Source organism: Gossypium arboreum, chromosome 7 (assembly GCF_025698485.1).
Source record: "Gossypium arboreum isolate Shixiya-1 chromosome 7, ASM2569848v2, whole genome shotgun sequence".
NCBI lineage: Eukaryota > Viridiplantae > Streptophyta > Magnoliopsida > Malvales > Malvaceae > Gossypium > Gossypium arboreum.
In genome coordinates this window covers 84,574,948-84,595,020 of record NC_069076.1, presented here as the reverse complement: position 1 = coordinate 84,595,020, position 20,073 = coordinate 84,574,948, and the positions used below count along the sequence as shown (strand labels likewise).

The window sequence follows — 20,073 nt, the reverse complement described above, 5'->3', positions numbered from 1 at the left end:
TTAAAGCTTAAAATTCTCAATAAAAAGTAATATAATGTCTTTACCAGAATAAGGTGGTAGAGTTAAAAACCTACCATCCAACAATAAGCATTCCATTCTCTAAATTACCAAGGTGTAAATGTTTTCAAAACCGAAAGTGGATTGGAGAATAAATGGTTAATCGAATTATTTTTTTAAATTTTATAAATATTTTTAATAAATTCATCAGCCCTAGCTTTCTATTTTTGCTTGATCCACTCCACTAGAAGAGGTACCAAACTCAACTTTCCCTCAAATTAATAGCACCTTGACCCTCCCTTTTTAATCTTTTTCAATCAACCCCATGTCGTTTCTCGTGTCCTTCCTCTCTACCTCTCCCCCCTTTTACTTTAAGCCCTCAATCAACTTCGAATCCCTTTGTATTTTCTTCTTTGCTTTAGAGAAAACAACACTGGAAAGCCCATCCATGGCTGCCTGTGGAAGCATTAAACACATCTTTGAAAACCCATTACCTGAAAACCCTACTTTGCTTGAATCCCTTTCTTCTTCTTCTTCATGGAAGCCTGGGATTAAACCCCTTGACCAAAAACCTTCTTTCACTGAATTCTTTGGTGAACTTCATTTCCAGGAAAATTTAAGTATTTCCCACTCTTCTTCTACTACCTCTTCCTTTCCTACATTGAAGGTCTCCAGGAGTATTGGTGTTTATTCCCATGGAAATGGTGAAAACAGTTCTAATTGCCATAAGAAGAGTGATAGCTTCTCGTTGAACCCTGAGAGCCTCCAGCTGTGTACTGAAGAGCTTGGATTTGAGAGCTCCTATGGTGTTGAAGAGGTGAACAATGAGATGAACCAAGACTGGGAAAGCAAAAAGACGAAAGCACCATCACCAACAACAAAGCATTCAACAATGGAGAATCAGATTGGTGAAATGAAGAGGTCAAGAGCAAGTAGTGGAGGAGGATTTCCACCGCCGATTTCATGTATTGGGAAAAGTGGGAAGCCATGGTTTTGCTTTAAATCTTACAGGCAAGATGGCAGATTTGTGCTGAAACAGGTGAGGATCCCCACGCAAGAATTCTTGCATGCGTGTAGGGAAGATGGGCGTTTGAAGCTGCAATTTGTGCAGCCTAATGATGAACAAGTTTTGGAAGATGAAGATTTTGAGGATGATGATGATTTAGAAGATGAAATGATAAATGGTGATATTGATGAAGAAGATAGTGAACAAGTTTCATAAATAATTACAATCACCGGTAACCAAAAAAAAAAAAAAAAGTTACAATCAACAAATGAAGTTTATTTAGCAGATTTTCATGCAAATGTTATAAAATATAGGGGAGAAAAAGAAAAAGAAATTGGTGTCTTTTAGTCATCAAGGAGTATTGCAAATCAACAATTAAGTAGATTTGCAAATAAATTTCTTTTTCTTAATTAATTACGTTTGGGTTCACTGCCTCAACAATGTCTTCACTCATAATTCTACTTCAATTGGATAAATTTCGGAATTTTGAAATGGTTTAACCACAAAAGCAATTACCCACTCTGTATTCAATTTATTCCAGGATATTTACTTGAAATCAACTCTAATTTTACCATTTTAAATCATCCCTCATCACCCCTAAATATCCATCATATATTATTTCTGAATTTACAGTTCAACACTCATGATTATACACTTCGCATCGAAATTCTTACTTTTACAGATTGACTCATAAAAATCTCTAAACATACCACATAAATAAAAATTAATAAAATCTTTAAAATGTATATAAATTAATAAAAATATAATTTTTTTATCTGAACAAATAGCTATCTAATTACATCCAAATTTAGACATTCATTTGCTTTTATTCATTTCAAATGTGTTTTTAATAAGTTTATATATTCTTTATAAAATATCATGTTATTTACTTTTTGTTTTGGAATTAAAATATATACAATTTTGAAAATTTTAAATTAATAATAAAAATTCAAACCAAGAATGAAACTCAACAAAAGGTAAAACTAGACAAAACGTGTTTTTAATAATTTTATATTTTTATAATTTTTATTTCTTTATATTTATATTTTTTATTTTTTATAAATGTATATATTATATTTTTCTTTCAAAATATTATATTTTTTATATATTTTTAATTCTACTTACTTTATATTTTTATAAATTTATATTTTATATATTTTTTATATATTTTTAATTCTACTTGTATAAATGCATATTTTATATATTTTTCAAAATAATAATAACCTAAAAACTAATATTTTGTAAAAAGAATTAAAAATATATAAACTTACTCGAAAACATATTAGAATGAATCCGGATAAACATTTGTTCAAGTTTATTTTTAATGTCAAAAGAATTTATATTTTTTATTAATTTATATATTTTTAAATATTTTTATTTTTATTTATATTTGCCACATGGCATGTTAAGATGCTACCACTTGTTACCATCGAATTGGCTATTAGTGCCGCATCAGCACAAATTAATGGTGTTAGTGTTGATATTCGAACCCGAGTGATGAAATAAAAGTTCAAGCGCCAACTATGTTTTGAAAAAATTTAGATACTAACTAGGCACTTTTGGATTAGTATAGAGGGCAAAATATATATTAACCTTCTCTACATTTATAAATTGTCCCTTTTTTGTTTATTTGTCTCTTTTAATCGATTGTAATCATAATTATTATGCTTTCAAAATTAATAATAAGTTTGATACTTTAACTACTAAACCTATTTAATAAAAATAATTATACCCAACAATTGATCCCTACAATGCATAAAGCTCACCTCGCAATTAAATTCAATTAGCTTGATGAAGCTTGCTTAAGACAAGGTCATCTTCACATGACCTCACCTTTTTAACCTTTAAATAATTATAGTCACATTACGTCACACCTTAAAACTCCAAGACCAATCAAATCATATCACTTCTAGTCGCATCTTAAAAGAAGTTTTTTTTTTTTTTATTCTAGGAGAAATTTAGCCTTATTATAAGGTAATCATGTAAAATGACCTACATCAAGTTCCTTTTCCTTTGAATAAGCTCCTCTAATCATCAAGAAGACTACAAGCTCTTCTCATATATTAATATTTTGCCCAAGTCTCGACTCCTCTCCACTCTTCATAAACATTAGTAGTGGCTCATGGCACTACCATGGTGTGAACCATTCACAAACCCCTCAACAAATTTGGCATCAATAATTAGTCTCGTCTATAAGCACTCAAATAAGAATTCATGGCTTTATCATATCAAGATATCCTTAGAGAGCACAAAAATGAAGCCAACTATGCGTGCCCAACATCACCAACATGACCAAAACCTCTATGACAATGTGTTCCCTAATTTCTTCTATTGCAATAATCGTTACTTTGAAAAGATAAGGGGGTAGGTAAAGAGGGCCTTCCCCTCCTTAAGATTAAAGAACAATATTTCCCCTCTTCATTGTTAGAAGTCACCAGAACAACCAAAGGAAAAACAAAATAAGCTATCATAACACTAAAACCTTCACCTATATTTGTGACTTCCTCAACAAGACCAACAACCACATTATTATAATTATCTGTCATACTCTAAATCCTCATTTTTTTTAGCAAGTCTAACAACATGTTATATTGCAACAATTGCTAAAGAGCTCGCCCTACTTATCTTCTTAGGCTTCTTGGGTGACATAATACTTGGTCCAAATGAAGGAGTAGTTCAACAAGCTCACTTACCACGATGACAATGTCAGTGTGTTCCATCATATGTAACTAGGATATAGCAACATTTGCAGATCTTATCTTTATACATGTTACACGATTTTAAAACACTACCGACTCAAAATCAACGCATGTCTCAACTTGCAAATAATGATATGGTAGACTACTCCACTCTAAATTCGTCACCATTTAGGCTTAATAGTTGCTTGCTTCTAGATAAGAATGATGTTGGAAAAAAAAATTGGTTCGAAAATTATTTTCTTGCATAACAGAAAATTAAAATTTTGAAAACCGATCCAGTTGTGATTTTATAACAATAAACCTTTATAGAAATCGAACATGTGTTTTTGGCTAGAAGGATCCTTATTCTTCTCGGCTTTCAACCAAATGACATTCTATGTTATTCAAGTACCACAAACTATTTCTAGTGTGGGCTCGAACGAATTCAAATCAAACAAAAAACCAGAAATTATTTACTTTACTTTTAGCGGGAAAATAAATCTCACTTTAATTTAAACTGGTAGGATTGTTATTCCAAAAAGTAGAATTTATACTTAGAAAAAAAATTCTCACTATTTTCCGGTAGAATAACAATATCTCAAAGTTATATGTTTAGTCTTACCAGTGCCATCTATTTATAGAGAGAACAAGTGAAAGCGTTGTTGAATTAGTAAAAATCTATTTCAATAAAGAAACAAAATCCTAGTCTAACTAGAATTAGAGGCGGCAACCCTAGTTAATTATACTAGGGTTTGTCATCCCTAGTATTAACATGGGGGCTTTTAGGCCTCTCCCATATTATTTCCAATTATAAGTACTTAAAGAAATTTTAACCAGCATTTTATAATTCAACCCTACCCAATACATTTTTTCTATTTCTCAAAATAAAATTAATTTTCCAATTAAATAATTTTCTCAACCTGATTCTAATTCCATTAAAATCATGATAACTTTACTATAAAAGAATCTATAAGAAGATATTTTTAATATTTATACATGCAATGGATTCACAATGACCAATTAATTTAATTCCATTTTCAAACTTCAATTATTTAATTAATAATTTGAAAAATCATAAATTAATTTTTCAGGTCATTTCCATTTAGAGAAAATCACATTCATTTCCAAATGTTTCTCATTTTTCTAACTTTACAATTTCTATCTATTTTTGTACATTTGATCCAACATGCAATTCATTTCTAGTTTCAACGAGCTAGCGAAGAGACTGGTTGTACATATGTGATTAGGGTTCAAATGATTTATAATTAAGTTCCAACTTTTCTCCTATAAATTATAAGCTCATTTAGTTACGAAGTCATTCCACTATAGTATTGTAACTGAGCTCTCCCTAATGACATACTACTAATCAATGTTCATCCAATAACCTTATCATAAGTATGTTACCCTCATAGGATATCCTTAATCTCTTTGAGATAAATCCGTTCTACCTATATGGATCCTATTTTATCTCATGGTAATCAACATCTTTCTTAATAAAAAGTCAATTACTATCAAATAGTAATCAAGTCATCCATTACAAAGCCGAATGACCCATACCATGTTTACTTTTCATCTATCATGTAATGCCAATGGAAGAAAATTATTTACCCGTGTCTTGGGCTATGAATTTCGCTATTTTGAATGATGCTATATACTGTAGAAGTCGTATACCCAATACACCAACTTTCAATTTCTTATCTATTTGAACTTAGGCTTTTACTTACATTAAAGTATACGAGTCACGCATACATAGTCCATTATCCACTCAAGATTAAGGTAAGTCACAATTTGAATATCACAAGTGAATAAATCCATAAACGGATTCATAATCTATTCTTCTTGGGTCCAATCCAATATACTGTTATTCCAATCAGTCACATCTATGTATCTGTCTTTTGGGAGTTATCCACTCTGATGCTTAAGACAAGGTATCTCTCCAATTGGACTTGATAGACGACATATTAATCTTTCAATCAGTTTACTCATTTTCAATTAGACTAAGGACATGTGTAGGTTTGTCTACTAATATAAGGACATGTTTAGGTTCATTTACTAAAATAAGTTGTCTTTTTGTATTACGACCCGACCACGTAATACCGCTTTGTATTAGTTTAAACATTAGATAGCCAGTGAGCCAATATTTTCCTTTATTTTGCTTTACATGTAAAAACCATATGGGGACAATATAAGGATATTAATGTAATTCATGAATAATTTTATTAACCAATCTCTTCGAAAAAATTACAAGTGTAAATAGATAAAAATATTACAGTTAGGGCATTAGATCCAACAAATAACACCGTAACTAATTATTAAATGAGTTTTCTTTCTTTACCTATCATACTTTTAATTCCTTTTTATTATTTTATTTTTTATTTTGTTGTATCGATCATGCCTTTCTCACATTGAGAGCAATGTGATTTTAAGTTTGGGAAAAGAAGCACACTTTCATTGTTTTTAATTCCTTAAGTTGCTTGTTTTCAAGTGTCTTTTTTTTTTGTTATTTTCATTCGCTTTTGATTGTTTAAGGTTAGGATATTTTTAGTGAATAAAAGAAAAATAGGTAAGAAAAAAGAGAGATCTACTAGTTTTAATTCGATGATGATACACCATGCCATGTTTTAATATTAAGAGATAGTTTTGCATAATTCAAGTTTTAATGTTATTTTTCTAAAATTGATTGCCCTAAAACTTTGAGCACTTATTTTGTAATACCCCCAAACCCGGCCTAGTCGCTATGGCCGAATCTGGCGGCATCATATGTGAGTGCTTTTTAGAAAAAACCTTAGCAAGTTAAAAGTCGTCCAATTTGTTATCTTTACTTAAGTCGTGAAATCTCTATTCCAAATATTAAGTGAAAACATTTCATTAACACTGCAGCTAAAACATCATTAATTCATAAATCAATAATTTAACAATTTAAAATCCCCAAAATAAACCCAAAATAAATATTTAAATAAAGCAGACAAAATAAAGTGTTACTCAAAAATCCGTAAATGTTTACCAGTGGTCACCATCGAGCCCTCTGTTACACCAATCCATCTACTGCTGGGGATTTACCTGAACAGATAAATAAATAAAGGTGTGAGTTTTCGCAACTCAGTGTGTACATCCCCATAAACAACATGCATACAAACAGATAACAGAATACAGTTATTCGGCCTCAGCCATACAGATATCTCATGCATAACAGATTAGATATCAGAAATATCATGCTCACCAACCTTACACACCATCTCTGTCCAACCCAATACACCATGTGGGGATAAAATCGACCCACCCATCCCTTCACATCGTATATGGGGATATAATCGACCCATCCAACCCTACACACTATAAAGTACCGCATCGCAACACATATCATAAGTATGCAGCTTAGCTGCCAGATAACGGGCTTATGAAGGCCTTCAGGTACTCCCTTCACTTCGTCAAACCCACCCTGATGCAATGCATCATCCAAGCATGGCATGCTATAATGCAGACAAACAAATCATACATTTATTTACAGAACAGAACAGATCAGATAATCATGCTAAGTATATCATGCATACCCATACATCACAGAGTTAAGATTCTAGATAAAGATTACCGACCCTACTACAGGTCACAATCGACTTGGGCGACCTGTGCAACCTTACAGAACATTTCAGATTAAAGGGGCTCACACGCCCGTGTGCCTTGCTCGTGTGGGCCCACACGCTTGTGTAGGTCACACGGCCCAAATTGGTCTTGCCCATGTGGATCACACAGCCTGGCCCAAATTTCCACACGCCTGTGTGGTTCACCTGTGTGGGTCCACACGTCTGTGTAGCCCACACAGCCTATTTTCCTGAGCACGTGCCTTGCACACGGCCTACAAGCCATCACATGCCCGTGTCTGTCGTGCTCGTGTGGCGCTTGCACGGCCTGGCTCGTCAGTGACACGCCCGTGTATCGCGACGCAGGCTACCACATGGGCAGACCACACGCCCGTGTGGTGTCGACAGGCCACTTTTCGGCTTTCGTCGAAACTCATTTTCTGCGTAATCAGAGTACACACCTGGTTTATTTTCGCTGCTAATCTAACTACGAGCACTCCAAAGCCTAAAATCAACAATACAGAGCCCAAAATCAGTCTCTTAATTCAGATTATTAAGAATAGGCAAATCTCGAAATGAGAGATCTACTTACCTTCAACGAATAACGATGATTCCTCACTGTTAAGAGCTCGATTAATTATCCACAGACCTTAGAATATTCCCTAAACAGCAACCAAAATCCTTCTTAAAAAATCTCCAAGGAAATCCCTTAACTTTTATTAAAAACCAAACTTACCGAACCAACGAAATCACTAGCAACATGCTACAACTAATCGAAAAAGAAGAAAACGAATGAGAAGAAAAATGGAAATGAAGGGAAAAAGAAGAAGAAAAGTTTAGAAACTAGGGTTTGGAAGAGGAAGAACGGCAGAGAAAATATTTTGCCAAAAAGAAGGAAATAAGAAAACCTCTAATTTTTGTTAAAACCCTCAACTCAGAATTTTAATAAAACCCAACACTTTACTGAAACTTGCAGCAAAAATAATCCCATCGCTACTGCAGGGAATCGAACTCTAGACCTCCAACACACCAATACACATTTTAACCACTTGACTAACAGGCTCATTCTGTTAGGTTTTTACCATCAATTCCTTATAAGCCCACTGACCTACAGTCAGGCTTTACTCAAATAAACCCAAAATTTAGCCCAAGTTAAAACTTGAACTTGGGACCTCCCAAACACACCCCAAAACACATAACCTCTTAAACCATATATATATATACCAAAAAGAATCAAAACAAAAGTTTCGATATTTCCATGTTCAACAATCACAAAAGCCGAAATTACAGAAATTTGGGGCGTTACATAATTCGAATTAGTAGTTAACTAGAGATTGATTACATGAGTGTAAATGGCATTAAAATTGAACTTAGAATCTATCTTGAGGTGAAATTTAGTGGAAGGAATGATTTAAGCTATCTTTGGATCATTTGAGATTTCAAGCTAACGTTGCATATATAAATATGCACAATGCTCATGATTTGAACATTTATAGGCCCTTTTCTTTGTTTAATCACCTATTTGTTTAAATGTTTGATTTATAACCTAGGTGAATTAAGGCTTTGTGCCTAACCCTTCTTAGTCCCTTGTTTTTTCACTTTAAGTATTCAGTGCTTGAATAGATTCATTATTTTAGCTTTAAGTATCAATTGGAATAGCTAGAGACATGAATATGGATTTTTTTTTGTGTGTGTGAGATGATAAAACATGATTTTTTTACTTTTCCTTTGTAATTTTTTCTATTTTATTTCATTTGATTATGTATATTCATTCCATCAAAAGAGGAAAAAGAAGAAAAGTACAAAATAAAAGAGAAATAGAAGTGAAAGCACATATTATTATTAATTAGAAAATCAAAAGTAAAGTGTTTCATTGTGTCTTTAGATGAATGTTTCTTTTATTTAGTTATTTTCTTTTGAAAATTAATTTTAGTTGTTTCGTTTGTATATCATGCTTTATTTTGAAGGTTGGAGAGATAAAGTGAGTGAAAAAATGTTGGAGTCGAAAATGAATTGAGTACTTAATTTAAGGAAGTTGGAGAATAACACCTTTAGTTGATATTCATCCATGAGTAACTAGTGCTTAAGATTTCAGCCTAAATCAAACTTTTATACATACTTTAGCTTGAGCCAATTTTACAAGCCAAATGAAGTTTTATTGATCTTTAACTAAGTTTTATCCTACATTACTGGAGAAAGATTGAACGGCAAGCTTATAGGACTTTTTATTTGGCATAATTATCGAAAATACCCTTAATGTTTTTGGGTTTGAGCCCTTAACCTTTTCTTTTTTTTTTTTTTTGATTGACACCTTCAACGTTATGATTTTTTAGAAATCAGCTCAATTTTAACAGAAGATGTGAGTTGACCGCCAATCAAACCGTAGGTCAACTAAGTAGTCTATGTGGCGTGTCACATAAGCACGAGGTCACTTCATCTATAAACAAATTGTTAACATTTTTTTTTTCATTTTGTTTCAATCTTCTTCTTTCTTCTCCTCTTTCTCTCTTACCCTCTAACTACTGTCGCCATTGTGTCCAACCCCTATCGCTGCCCCCTTCCCTCTCACTCATTACTGTTCCAACCCCCATCACCTTTCCCTTCCCTTTCACTCTTCACTGTTGTAAAAAGCTAAATGAGGACTAATTGTTCTAACCCCTTTTAGGGTTTTAGTTTTCTTTTAAATTAATAAAAAACTAGAAAAATCAAACGTTGCTTCGTTTGGTTTAAAGTTGCTTGCTCTCAATATATTTGATACCCTTATTTGCTTTTCAATTCATCTATCTATTTATTGCTTCACCTTCTCTAATTTTCTCAGGAAACAAACAGAGGAAATTTGGGTTCTTGTTCTGAAAGTTCAATGACTTTCAATGATGATAATAATGATGATGAGGGAGGAGAAGTTGAGAATTTTACTTACCTTTCTAAGGTTATTGGTTGTTGTTTTTCTCAAATGGGTTGGCCCTTTTTTCATGGATAAGGTCAGTACTTTTTTTTTAATTTCTAGTTTCATGCCTTTGTTGCATTGCTGTGATTATGATCTATGTGGATTGTTAATGGTTAGGTTTATTCTAGGTTTTCTTTCTTTTCTTCAAATTTTGTCAATAGGATGAAAGATAGTTGCACGCATAAAAAGCTTGTTCCGATGGCAGTTGATAAGACAATGGAAGTGAAAGGGTTTCTCAGTAGGTGGAAGATGATAATTTTGGAACTGGAATGGATCCCTTTGTGCTTATCGAACTTGTTGACCCATCTTTACTTTTCGAAAAATGCTCTTTGTAAGGAACAATTGCAGGTTGTTTCGAAGACATTGAAGGAAGTGATTGAATTGGTGGATTTATGCTTGAAAGAGAAGTATGAGGGGAAGCTTAAGAAGATTGAAGCAAAAAAAAATGTTAAACAATTTTGTTTCTAAATGACATCACTTCGTGCTTATGTAGCATGCCACATAGGCTACTTAATTGACCTACAGTTTGACTTATGGTCAACTCACGTTTATCATTAAAATTGAGTTGATTTCTGAAAAATCAGGACGTTGAAAGTGTCAATCTAAAAAAAAGATGTTAAGGGCTCAAACCCAAAAACCTATAAATATTGAGGATATTTTAAAAAAATTATGCCTTTTTTTATTTTTACAACATTTACCTCATTGTAATGTTGCTCAACTTAATTACTAAATTTGAAATGTTTACACATCGAAGCTATCAATTATAAGAGATAACTTAAAATTTTGAAACTGCTTAACTTAATTTTGATATGAGAGGCTAAGGTAATTCCTAAATGCATTAAGGACCAACAAATTTAAGTCGGGTAAGCAATTAATTGTTTTTTTTTTTTCTCTTTTGCTAGTGATTAGTACAGCTCTAAGGTTTCATTTGGTTTTAAGAAATTGAAGTTGTCATTTTCTTGAAAAACAGAAAATATTGAATAAAACATTGGTTGAAAATTTTAAAATTGATTTTTAAAAATAAAAATATGTAAAAATTATATTCATTGTTCTCACTAAAAAGCTTTGTAAAACTAAAATGATGAAAACAATAAATTTTAACTTTAAATAAATTAATTCTAGTTCAAACTCATATAAATATACATAAAAATTTCTAACAATTTTTAAATATTAAATCTAATACCCGAATTTATATAAACGGAAACTTTTTATTTTATTTTTCGTATCTCGATTATAGAAAATAGTTAGCAAAAGTGTTCTCATTATCGAAAAAAATTTATTTTAATTTATAAATATATTTTTAATTTTTAAAATAAAATTAAAAATAATTTTTTTCAAAAATCAGTTAGAGCCTAAGTTTGGGATGTGATCTAATAGTCTGGACTTTAGCACTAATGATTGTTGTAGGATAATGTCATCATATCCCATGCGTTTGACATTTTAAAAGAACACATTTGAAAAATAATTAAAAAAAATAACAGCATTTAGGGAAAAAAATGAACAATAATCCATTAAAAATCTCTTGATTCAATGTTAGCACTTACAAATTTTCATTCATCTTAGGAACTATTATTTTAAGTTTTGGAGGGTCAAAAATTTGGTTGGACTGACATATGAGGAGGATTCAAATAAACGATGTAATTAACTGGAAAACATAAAATAAATTAAATATCACATGGAATTGATATGAGAATGGATTGTTGGTTCACCCCCTTTGAATGAATGTTCCATTTTACAGTGCAATGATAGCATTTATGATTAGGGCAAAGAAAACTCTAGATTCCTTTTTCATTTGACGTAGACATTCCCAATCTGACTTTGCTTTTCTCAAGTTAGATTTGGCTTGGCATCTTCATATTTACAATCCCTCGTGCATCTCACATATGTGGGTAAAATTACTATGGAGGTGTTTGTATTAAAGGGTGTTTACTTTACCGAATTTTAAATTACATTTCATAATAAAATTCTGGGAATGCAACATTACAAGAGGAATATGAGATTATCTTGTTTTGTTTATTCGGCTAGAATGTATTATTTAAGTGTTTGGTTAATGAAATGTAAGATTATCTATAAGTACATTTTATTTAATTGTCATTGTTATAGATTTATTTTAAAAAATAAGTTTAATTTCTTTAATTTTTAGTCTCAATTTCCAAATTTTTTGATAAATTGTTACAATCTTTTTTATTTATATATATATATATATATTAATAAATAAATATATTACGTTGCAATAAATTTATAAATCATAATTATAATAATTTATGAAAAATGATTGCAACACCAATCATAATTAATATATTAATAAATAAATTATTAAATGAATATAATGATTAAAATTGTATTGTATGATATCTACTTGTTCACTATTACCGATTGAGTCTTAACTCGATTAGTATTGGCATTGTTGCCAGTGCAGGATGACGTGGGTTCGAGTGCGATAAAACGCATTATCCTCCCTATTTAAGAGTTGAGGAGGGGTCATAGGTAGTTCTAGCCATTGTATAAAAAAAAAGTAGATATGATAAAAACTTATAATGAGATTGATGTTAAAAAAAAAAAAGCCTTGTTCACTATTAAGAAAAAATATATTTTTTTGTTTTTAATTAGTCCTAAACTTTATTTAAGAAAAAAAATTAAATTGTTTAGAATGATAAAAAAAAACAAAGGGAAAATTGGTCTAAAATTTAATATTACACTCATAATCTAAGATTACTTAAGGAATGGACCGTAATAAGATGACAGAGTGTAATACGAGATAGCCGAAATTTTGAAATTCAAACACCATAATCTCATTCCAAAATGTAACATATCGTAATGTTACATTCAACGAACCAAACACCTCCTAAGTGTCATATTGCATTTTGCTTCTTCTACTCGAAAAAAAAAATGTCCTTGTACATTAGATCAAAAAGCAAATTGGTCATTTTGTTAAAATTTTCATCTATTTCTATTGTTAATAACTGGCATGACTGACAGAATAACCAAAGAGTGACATGTGTCGTGCCACTTATACCTCATACTGACGTACTGAGGCTAGTTTTTATAAATGAAAATAGATGAAATTCTTAACAGAAGGATAAATTTATTCTTTGATCTAACGTACAGTGGCTAATTTATTTATTTATTTTAGTAAATAGGACAAAATATAATCCGACTTATAATATAAGTACCTCCATGATATTTTTATAGATGAGCGATTATTTTTATCAATTTTCTTGCTTTCTTTAAATAGCAATAAAATTTAATAATACTATATAGAAAAGACAGTATTAATTATAGGTAGAAATTTGCAAGATCAAAATTTAAGGAAAAAAGAAGAAGAAGAAAGAAGATGACATATGAAAGAACTTGAGATCTTCATCATGTGATATTACCGTCTTTTTTTCTACTAAACAAACGGTGATCCAACAATTTTGATATTAACATTTGAATTCGTTTATATTTTTATCATCCATCATTAAATTGATAATAAATTTTTTAATTGGTATAATAACACATTTAATCCTCAATATTTACATATTTTATCAATTTAATTTTAATTCTAAATAATTCAATAAATTTAACCTTTTTATTAATAAATTCTATCAACTTGATCCTCAAACTTCCTAACTAAAACTTTCAACTTTTAAAACAAAGACATTCCGTCTATAAATTTGTAAACCACACCCCAAAAAAAAAAAAAAACACACACACACATCTAGCTTGTGCAATTTATCCTAGTAGTTGGATATATGATTAATTGATTCACGAATTTGATTGTATAAATCAATTAAAAATATAATTTTATGATTTTGTATAAATTTTATAATTGATATTATATTTAAGTTTAAATCATTTTATATATTTTGTAATTCAATATCTTATTTAATAAAATTAATGTATTAAATCATTATTGTATATGATATATATATTTTCCTAGATTAAATATATATGAAAAAACGTTTATAAAATCTATTAATTTTTTATTTATGAAATCTATTTGTAATAAATTTTTTATAAAACTCTTTATAAAATTTGTTTATTTTTTTAGAAACTGTTTTAAGTTTTTTAAAAGTTTATTTTTTATTAATCTATTTTAAAAATATTTTGTTTACATAGTTTAAATTTAAATTCAAGTATTCAATTAAAATTTTAAATTATTTTTAATTTACTAATAGTTAGATGGCTACTAATGTAATTATCCTAAAAAACACTTAAAAACCATATGTATAAATTACAAAATGATTAAATATATTTTAATTAATAGTCGCATATTTAGCCCATGCATTGCATTAGTATATTTTATTGTATGGGATATAAAAGGATGTTTTGTTTTCTTGAGATATCCCTTGTATTGCTTACGAATCATATGGGTTAAATGATAAAAAAAAAGTTAATATCTAAAATTGTGAGTTTTGAGCATTGTAAATTAAAAAAATGTTTTTTGGGTTACTTTGATATCAATATAGTGCCTCTTACCATTTGTTTTATTGGACAAGTTTTTTTTTTTGGTTGGGTGGTGGTTTACAAATTTATTGATGTAGAGTGTCTCTTTTTAAAAGCTGAAATTTTTATTAAAAATTTAAAATTAAAATTATAAAATTTATAAATATGAAGGGTTAAATTTATTAAATTATTTAAAATTGAGATCAAATTAATAAGATATGTAAGTATTAAGGACTAAATGTTTTATTATAACAATTAGAATAAAATTTTTCACTATCAATTTAATTGCGGATACCATACCAAAACATGTATAGTTAAAAAAAAAAAAGGTTGAAATGTTACCCCAAAAGCTTACTCATCTTAATCTCCACCTTCGACATGTGAATTTTGAAACTAACACCATTTTTCTTTCTTTTCAGTACTTCCCAATCTCACAAAGCCTAATCAAATGCAACTCCAACATTAAATATAACATCATAGCTCCCCTGCTACATATGTATGATTTTAAGTACTTGATAAACAAGGGGATTTTTACACCACACAGATGGCAATGATTATGAAGCTTATACATTTGATTCTCCACCCAAAGTTGGGTTATTTTCAAAAGATATGCTTCGACAATAGAGCTTATCCATGCTTGAATATGACAAGTCAACAACTTGATGTAAACTTTTTATTACCATAAATCAAAAGCAGAGACATAGTTGTACATCCATTGTAAGTTAGAGCATATACAGCAATTAACTACGAAGCAAGGAAAAGCTCCAATTGGGATTCATTTTCTTGATCAATCACATCAAGGAAAACCGGATCAACGGTAACATGACACTCCACGTGGACTTTAAACCTATGTTCCCACCATAGCATCTTAGCGGTGCCGCTAATCTCCACCTTAGCATCCAGCGCCATCTCTCTTTTGGCCACGTCCGCGAAAAACTTACCCGCATGGTGAGCCAACTCTATCCCGTCCAGACGAGCCGGTAGCTCCAAGACCCGGCAAGAGCGGGGCGGTTGGGACCCGGCTTTGACATGAGCTTCCCCAAGGAAGGAGCCGTCGTAGAAGATGGACATCGTGGTGGAAGAGTAATGGATGGGGGTGATGTTGGGGTTGGTGACGTGGACAGTGAGGGTTAGGTCGGCGTTGATGTTGGAGAGGTTGATCTTGAAGGAAGTGAGTTTGATGGAGATGAGGTGGAAAGTTGGGTCTTTGGGTTTGGCACTGATGAGAGCGGCGGCCGCCGTGGCCGAGGCTGCGCCGATTAACGCGGAGGTCCAACTCCAATTTACCTTGTTAGCCGTGGGTTTTGGCGCAAGGTCCATTGAATGGAGTGAGAGATTGGGGAAGGTACAGGGCGATGGATAGGCGTGAGGTGAAATGACGTAATTATCCACACAAAGGTTGGCTGGCTTTTCTTATTTATCAGGGTTTTGGATTTTCATGAGGAGACGGAATCAAGTTCCGCAATTACCTCATCGATCTTGGAGTTTTTAATTGAATCTTTTGTAATTTAAATTTAATTTATTAGTAGTAAATCTAAATATTTACTAAATTTATATATAATTTTTTTTGTTATTGATAGAAATTTTGGAAAATGCTACAACATTATTTATTCATAAATTTTAATTGAATTTGTCATGTGGTCAGGCCGTGTGATAGAGTTTAAACTATGTGGCTCAAAAATATGGTCATGTGGTCAAATCGTGTACAAATTGAAATATGGATCACACGGTCGTGTTCCAATCAATGTGTCCGCCCGTATAAATATTCAAAATAAAGTCACACAGTCATGTCGCCAACTGTGTGTACTCGAATTAAGGTCATACTGCCATATAATAGCCTGATGCCGTGTGGAAAAATCTACACATAAAATCAAGAAGACACACAGTCGTGTTATGAAGTGTGTAACTAATATCACATTATACATGTAACGGCCTAATTTTCAGTGGTGTCGGAAATGGTGATTTGAGATCACTAAATTCGACAAATAAGATTGAACAAGATAGTAATTTAATATTTATGAGTCAAGTAAGAATTTAGAAGAATTTGTGAAATGGTGAAATTAGTGAATTAAAAGAATTTATTAGGTCAAACGGGTCAAAAATGAGGTATCGAGACCTCAAAGTTGAAAATCGAGCTATAAATATTTTTATAAATATTTATGGAGTGTCATTGAGTTAGTATTAAAGTTTCGTTAGAAAATTTTAACGTTTGGATGGCTAATTAATTAAAAAGGATTAAATTGAAAATAGCACAAAATTTGTTAAATTGTGAGTAAATAGCTTAAGTATTTAAAAAGATGGATTTAAAGAGCAATTAGACCCAAAGGTTAATGGCTGGACGGTTTGGGTATGAAATAAGCAAGAAAACAATGTGAACAAAGGGCAAAATTGAAAATAGATAAAAGTTAATAGTTAAATAATGATGTAATTGAAAAATCTAGACATTTCTTCATATTTTCTCAGCCAAAACGCCATAGAAGGTCTGGAGAAAGCTTGTTTTTCATATTTTTACATCATGTGAGTCTAATTCTTACTTTTTCTTGATAATTTTTATGTTTTATGACTTTTACAATTAGGTCCACTTGTAGAATTCATTAGTTTTTGATTTTATGGGTGAAATTGGAAGTTACCCTGGATGGATAAGGGAATTTTATGATGAATTATTATGAAATTTAAGTTCTAATTTCATATTAAGGTGGTTTTATTAAGTGATTTTGATAGGAAATGATATTTAAGACCTAATTCTGAAAAAGTTGTGAATTGAAGGTTGCTGTTGAAATTCAGAATATAAAAGGTTTTGAAATAGTTTATAATGATAAAATAAAGTGTTAATTGAGAAAAATTAGTTCAATTGATGGGTGAATTGAATAGGGACTAAATTGTGAAAACTGTAAATTTTGGGGTAAAAGTGCAATTTCGAAATTTGAACAGCATAAATTGTGAAGTGAAATAGAAATCAAATAAATGCTAATGAGTAGAAATATTTTATATTATAGATCAAGAATCCAAAGAAGAACGAGGAAAAGAAAAAAGTTGCGGAATAGTGCCTAAATTTCAATATCTTCTACAAATTAGCCGGGTAAGTTCATATGGCTGAATTTAGATGTTTATTTGTGAATGATTGAAGTTTATAATGTGTTATTATATACGAATTTATTGTGGGATTGTGTAGATTTTGTTAATGAAAGAATAAATGTGGAAATGCAAATTAGAAAAAATGCAGGATTGAGTACGTTCGTATCGTGACGTGTGATGAATTGACGGATAAGACCATGGTTGTTCCATGGCAAAGTGTGAAATGTAGGTATGGTATCATCCATACTGAGTTGTGAAATGTAGGTATGGTATTATCCATACTGAAATGTGAAATGTAGGTATGGTATTATCAAATCCATACTTGAGTTAAGAAATGTAGGTATGGCATTTCCCATACCGAGTTGAAAATGTAGGTATGGTATTTCAATGAGGAAAACCATACTGAGTTGTGAATCGTGGCATTGAGCAACGACGTACTCAATTTCGTAAGCCGTTTCCTAATTTGATTATAATAAATAAAAGAGAAGTGATCCAAATGGAAGAGATTGAGTAGTTATTCTTGTTGAGCTCAACTATGTGAATTACTATAACAATGGTTGTGAATCGCAGGAAACTTTAGTAAGTGTTTTGGTATTGTTTGGAAATATTATGTTTGGTAAGCATTACTTTTAACCTATGAACTTACTAAGCTTCAATAAGCTTACTTGTGTGTGTTTAATATTTTTATGTAGATTGACTTGAAGTGAAGTGGGTAGATCGGATCAACACAACAAAGTACACTATCCAGATCAATTCCGGTAGCTTTTGTTTTATATTTGAAGATTTATATGGCATGTATAGAGTTTAAATGAAATGAAGTAAAGATGTTATAAACTAGTTAACAACATTTTGTACTAAAATAGTTTTTGGTTAGTAGCAGTAGTCTGAGTTTGAAAATTCACCATAAATCATAAAAATATAATTATAGGTTGAATAAAATATGAAATTAAATCTTATTGAATCTAGTTTCACATAGAAGAAACGGTGTAAGCAAAAGGCTTTCATATCAGGAGATATTTGAATTTTTGTGAGACAAGGTCAGAGTGATTTTGAACTCCCCTGTTCTGATTTGTAAAAATCATTAAAAATTATAAAAAATTAATTAGGAGTCATACTATATATGTATGGATTCCTTATTGAGTCTATTTTTAATAGAAATAAACGTCTTGGTTATTTGAATTCTGTACATGGAGAAATTTGGTTCGTAGTGAACAGGGGTCAGAGCAGCCGAACCCTGAAACAGGGAGACTTCAACTAATAAACTGTACTAATTGGCCCAACCAAAATTCTAGAAAAAATTAGTAAGTAGATATATGAGCCTAGATTTGGGAAAAATTTACGGATTTAGATTTCGAGTTTTGTAACTCGAGATATGATTTTTTTTGCATCTGTAACGCAGTTGGACAGCTTGTCTGGAAAGTGTGATATAAATTGTTTGAATTTGTTTAAGTGCTCAAATAAGTTTAGTAATGCCTCGTGCTCGACTCCGGCGACGGTCTCGGGTAAAGGGGGCTTTACAATACAATATCTTTAAAACTATGTAATTTAACACCTTTTCATTAATAATCATTCAATCATCTCATTCCAATTCAAATTCACATCTCAATATATATATATATATATATATATATATACTTACCAAATGATGCAATATACAAAAGCAACATTTTAAATAGTTTGAATTATAGAAATACGAACTGTAAACTCCGAGCTATTCGTCGATGACCTTATCTTTTCCTTTCTTTTTCGAGGAATCCGGGTCGACCTTAGCTACAAAATTAAACAAACAATACAATTCATTAATACACAAACAATTTCACATTCAATTGCTAATTTATATAACTTTTTCACTTTAATCAATTTAGTCCCTAAAATCGGGACTAGCCTAACTTCCACATTTAACCTCAAATTTTTATGCCAGTTTCACTGTAAGTCAAATTTAACTCTCTATTTCTTTTTTCTACACCTAAATTTCAAAATTTTTACAATTTGGTCCTTATTCCCCAAAATCAACAATTAATTTCACAATCTAGTCATTTTTCACTTCTAATCTAAAAATCTATCAAATTAACCCCTAAAGTTTTAACTATTCAAAAATGGTAACATCTAAAATCTTAAGCAGTACTAAAAAATAGGACATGGGTTATCTAACTCATAATATCGGGATCCCAAAAACATAAAAATTACAAGAAAATGGACTAAATTGACTAACCAATTCAACCTTAAAAAATCAAAACCTTAAGTTGTTTCTCCCAAGTTCTTCTTCCCATCTTTGACATACAAGAAAATGGAAAAATGCTAAACTGTTCCTCTTTCTCCTCGCTATGTTACTTGTTTTCATTTTATTTTTATTTCATTTACTCA

The 20,073-nt window shown here is 30.8% G+C and overlaps 2 protein-coding genes and 1 long non-coding RNA gene across 3 annotated transcripts; 2 read left to right on the top strand and 1 right to left on the bottom strand.

The window, feature by feature from the left end:
- The first annotated feature begins 229 nt into the window (after positions 1 to 229).
- LOC108471379 (uncharacterized) lies at positions 230 to 1,511 on the top strand. The gene has a single exon (XM_017773009.2). It carries the CDS (start codon positions 323 to 325, stop codon positions 1,217 to 1,219), a length of 897 nt encoding a protein of 298 aa, XP_017628498.2. The 5' UTR covers positions 230 to 322; the 3' UTR covers positions 1,220 to 1,511.
- Positions 1,512 to 15,293: 13,782 nt separating this feature from the next.
- On the bottom strand, positions 15,294 to 16,134 carry LOC108481106 (uncharacterized). The gene has a single exon (XM_017784278.2). The coding sequence runs from the start codon at positions 15,952 to 15,954 to the stop codon at positions 15,379 to 15,381; it is 576 nt and encodes a 191-aa protein (XP_017639767.1). The 5' UTR covers positions 15,955 to 16,134; the 3' UTR covers positions 15,294 to 15,378.
- Positions 16,135 to 17,072: 938 nt separating this feature from the next.
- On the top strand, positions 17,073 to 18,691 carry LOC128295124 (uncharacterized). The gene is made up of 3 exons (XR_008285442.1): positions 17,073 to 17,151; positions 17,631 to 17,713; positions 18,402 to 18,691. It is a non-coding gene; the product is annotated as an uncharacterized LOC128295124 (long non-coding RNA).
- The last annotated feature ends 1,382 nt before the right edge of the window (positions 18,692 to 20,073 follow it).

What these genes read in the sequence shown, in the direction of transcription:
- LOC108471379 (XM_017773009.2), top strand. Translation starts at nt 323, where the DNA reads ATGTCGTTTCTCGTGTCCTTCCTCTCTACCTCTCCCCCCTTTTACTTT.
- LOC108481106 (XM_017784278.2), bottom strand. Translation starts at nt 15,954, where the DNA reads ATGGACCTTGCGCCAAAACCCACGGCTAACAAGGTAAATTGGAGTTGG.